This window comes from Solanum pennellii, chromosome 4, assembly GCF_001406875.1.
Source record: "Solanum pennellii chromosome 4, SPENNV200".
NCBI classification, from domain to species: domain Eukaryota; kingdom Viridiplantae; phylum Streptophyta; class Magnoliopsida; order Solanales; family Solanaceae; genus Solanum; species Solanum pennellii.
Genome location: NC_028640.1, coordinates 67902085 through 67905024, shown reverse-complemented (window position 1 = coordinate 67905024; position 2940 = coordinate 67902085). Strand labels below are relative to the sequence as shown.

The window sequence follows — 2940 nt, the reverse complement described above, 5'->3', positions numbered from 1 at the left end:
CCGCCCCCCCGGACCCCCGGGCCAGGGGGCGCGTCGCCCCCCTGGACCCCCCGACTCGCTGACCGGGCAGCGAGACCCCGTCCTTTCTGTTTGTAACGGGTCCGATTCAAGGCATTCAACATATAAGTATACATATTGGTATTTTAAAACAGTAACACATGAAGGCTGAAGTAATTACTAAAGTTGTAAATATGTATGGCAAAAGGTATTAGGGGTGTGGATCCTTAATTTGAATAATGCAATTGGATTTATATTAATGTATGCAAGTTTGAATAGTCTTGGGTTATGAAATAGGTGGGAGTTAATTTATGTATTATAATATATTTTACAACTACAGTAGTGAAGTTAATCTTATTTCAAATGCAATAGTGAGGTTCAAAGTTAGTTAGATGGTTAGAAACTTCATGCTAATCCGAACTTTTCTTTCAAATATTATAGTGAGGTTAATTTATGTTTATATTTTAAACACAAGACTAAATGAAATGATGAAAAGTTTTACCAATAACTTTTTTTTATAATTAAAGCAATTTTGAATTGTATAAATAATCTTAAATAAAGAAGACAGTCTTTGACTCTTTCAAAACATGATGGATTTCTTCTTTTTTTTTTTTGTTTATTCTTCGTTTTTCGAGTTTTAATTAAATTGAAATTCATGCTGAAAAATTTTACAACGGAAAAATGCTTCTTAACATAAAAAATAAAATAAAAATAAAAGAACGCTCCCTAACAAAGGTGACATCATAATCAAGAAAACTTGAATCCAAGAGCTTTGGTTAAGGACGAAAAAATACTTATCACTCACTATGGTAAAAACAACTTTTAGCGACAACAAATATAGACATTAACTAAGTGTGTTAAAATTTTTACCGGCATTAATTAATTATCATTATATTCAGTGTTGCTATAAGCTTCATGAACATTTATAAAAAGTGTAATTGCTGTTAATTAGTCTATTAAAACTTATTTTTGATATAGTAACTCCACCATAATCTGATTTTTACAATAAAACATTCTCTAATAAAAATTTGACGGTCGAAGAAACATTAATAAACTTCAAAGGGAAATTACACTTTTTGCACCTATTTCTATTAAAAACTTGAACATAACCATAAACTTATTTCAAGTTGTTGCTAGTAGATTATTATTTTATTTCATGAAAGGGCATTTTGAAGCCTCCAATAATGCCTTCTCACTTGTGGATTCACCATTTTTTCCTCCTTTCATAAGTGGCCCAAGCAATTCTCCTCTATCAAAAAAGAACTCTGCCTTAACAATCTTGTTACTCTCTTTCTCCAACTGTTTCAAACACAACACAATTCAATTAATTCAAAAATATAATTTATTTTTTTTTTTAAAAAAAAAAAGAAAGGTAATTTTTTGGTAAGTACTTCAAAAATGCCAATTCCAAAGAGCTCAACAAGTTGTCCAGTTGCAACATATCCTTTAAATGGACCATCCATGTAACCCCAATGCCTAAACTTGTACACAATTTCTGGTGGTCCTGAATAAACATGAAGGACTTCGATCGCGAATCCACGTATAAATATTGATCTAAATACATTTTGTGATGATTCAAATGTTTCATCCTCAGGATTATAGACTCTTAGATTTTCTGGCAATGAAGTTTGTAGGAATGTGTTGTAACCACCACCAAGCTTTATAGCTTCTTCCGGTGTTAACCCTTCCCTTCCTATAAAAAATATTAGAGAAAATTCTCTCGAATGATCAAAAAACGATACAGAGAAGACTAGCATGACCCTGTATATATGTATATAACAAAACTTCCCTTTTTAATAAGAGTAACACTTGCATTTAGGTTAGTTACTCTTTTTTCCCCCTGTATTATAATGAAGGAAATTATATATAGACAAAAAAATGTAACAAAAGTGTACCATTGACACTCTTCTTGAACTTTGTTGGATCAACAGATTTCATCTCATTAGGATCTATTTTGTGAACTAATTCCATTTCCCAAGTCTTCAATAGCCTTTGTACTTCATCTTCAACTGATCCTTCAGCCCATACCTAAAAATGAATAGAGGCAAATCCAGCATCTATTAGTATAACATTGAACTTCTATTAAGGTAACTATTAGTATAAACAGTGATTTGAAAAAAAGAGAGAAAATTTATGTAAATCATACAGTAGTAAGAGCTAATTACATTATTTCTCTTACTCTTTTTTAAGTTACAGAAAATCTCTTAAAATTTATGAATATTTGATACATCACTGAACTACCGAATACATATACATAGGAAAGGATATACTTGAGAAAAAATGGATGTATCAGAGAGGATAGGACATTCAGATACATAGGGGGGGAGAGATGTATCTGAGATGAGAGGGGAGAGTTTATATCTGAGAGGGGGATGGAGATGTATCAACGAGAGGAGAGTGATGTATTCGCAAGAAGAATTTTGAAAAATTTTAATCTGAAAAGAGAAACACACATGAGTTCTTTCTTGTTCAAAGAGCTTATCAACAACATCATAACTAGGAGGTCCATTTCTCCATTTTGTGTTTTTGAGCTCTTCATCACTCAAGTAGTCTCTGTATTTGTTTCCCCCTCCTACTATTGAACTTGCCATTTTGATTAATTTGATGATAACTAAACAAACCTTCAGATGAGTTTTTATAGGATCAAAAAGCTAACCTAATACTATAGCAAGTCTTAGTCATGTTTTTGTACTAATTGTCCCTATTTCGTAATCATCTTAAATTTTTATTCTCAAATCGATGGTCTTTAATTTTTGTCTCTGCTTCTCATATAATAAATTTGTGGGCGTAAGTGTATAATATCTAATTCACAAAACATTTTGTCTAAACTTATGACAGAAGTTCTTTAGAAATTCGGTTTTGAAACTAAACTTATACCTCTATTGACATAGAAACTAAGTCATGCCTATTTTCAATCACTTATTTGTTACTTAAAATATCAAA

The 2940-nt window shown here is 31.3% G+C and overlaps 1 protein-coding gene across 2 annotated transcripts; it reads right to left on the bottom strand.

The window, feature by feature from the left end:
• Positions 1-963: 963 nt before the first annotated feature.
• LOC107015869 (pathogen-related protein-like) lies at positions 964-2669 on the bottom strand. 2 transcript variants are annotated; one of them, XM_027916799.1, is made up of 4 exons: positions 2268-2669; positions 1893-2025; positions 1389-1690; positions 964-1296 (listed from the first exon to the last, which is right to left on the bottom strand). In XM_027916799.1, exons 1-4 carry the CDS (start codon positions 2586-2588, stop codon positions 1147-1149), a joined length of 906 nt encoding a protein of 301 aa, XP_027772600.1. In that variant the 5' UTR covers positions 2589-2669; the 3' UTR covers positions 964-1146. The 2 variants fall into 2 exon arrangements, with proteins under 2 accessions (XP_027772600.1, XP_015071774.1); XM_015216288.2 differs by having other exon boundaries at positions 980-1296; positions 2451-2650.
• Between the last annotated feature and the right edge of the window lie 271 nt (positions 2670-2940).

What these genes read in the sequence shown, in the direction of transcription:
- LOC107015869 (XM_027916799.1), bottom strand. Translation starts at nt 2,588, where the DNA reads ATGGCAAGTTCAATAGTAGGAGGGGGAAACAAATACAGAGACTACTTG. An exon ending in ATACATCCATTTTTTCTCAA is followed by an intron (nt 2,026 to 2,267) that starts GTATATCCTTTC and finishes ATTCATTTTTAG; the next exon opens with GTATGGGCTGAAGGATCAGT. An exon ending in GTTCAAGAAGAGTGTCAATG is followed by an intron (nt 1,691 to 1,892) that starts GTACACTTTTGT and finishes TATTTTTTATAG; the next exon opens with GAAGGGAAGGGTTAACACCG.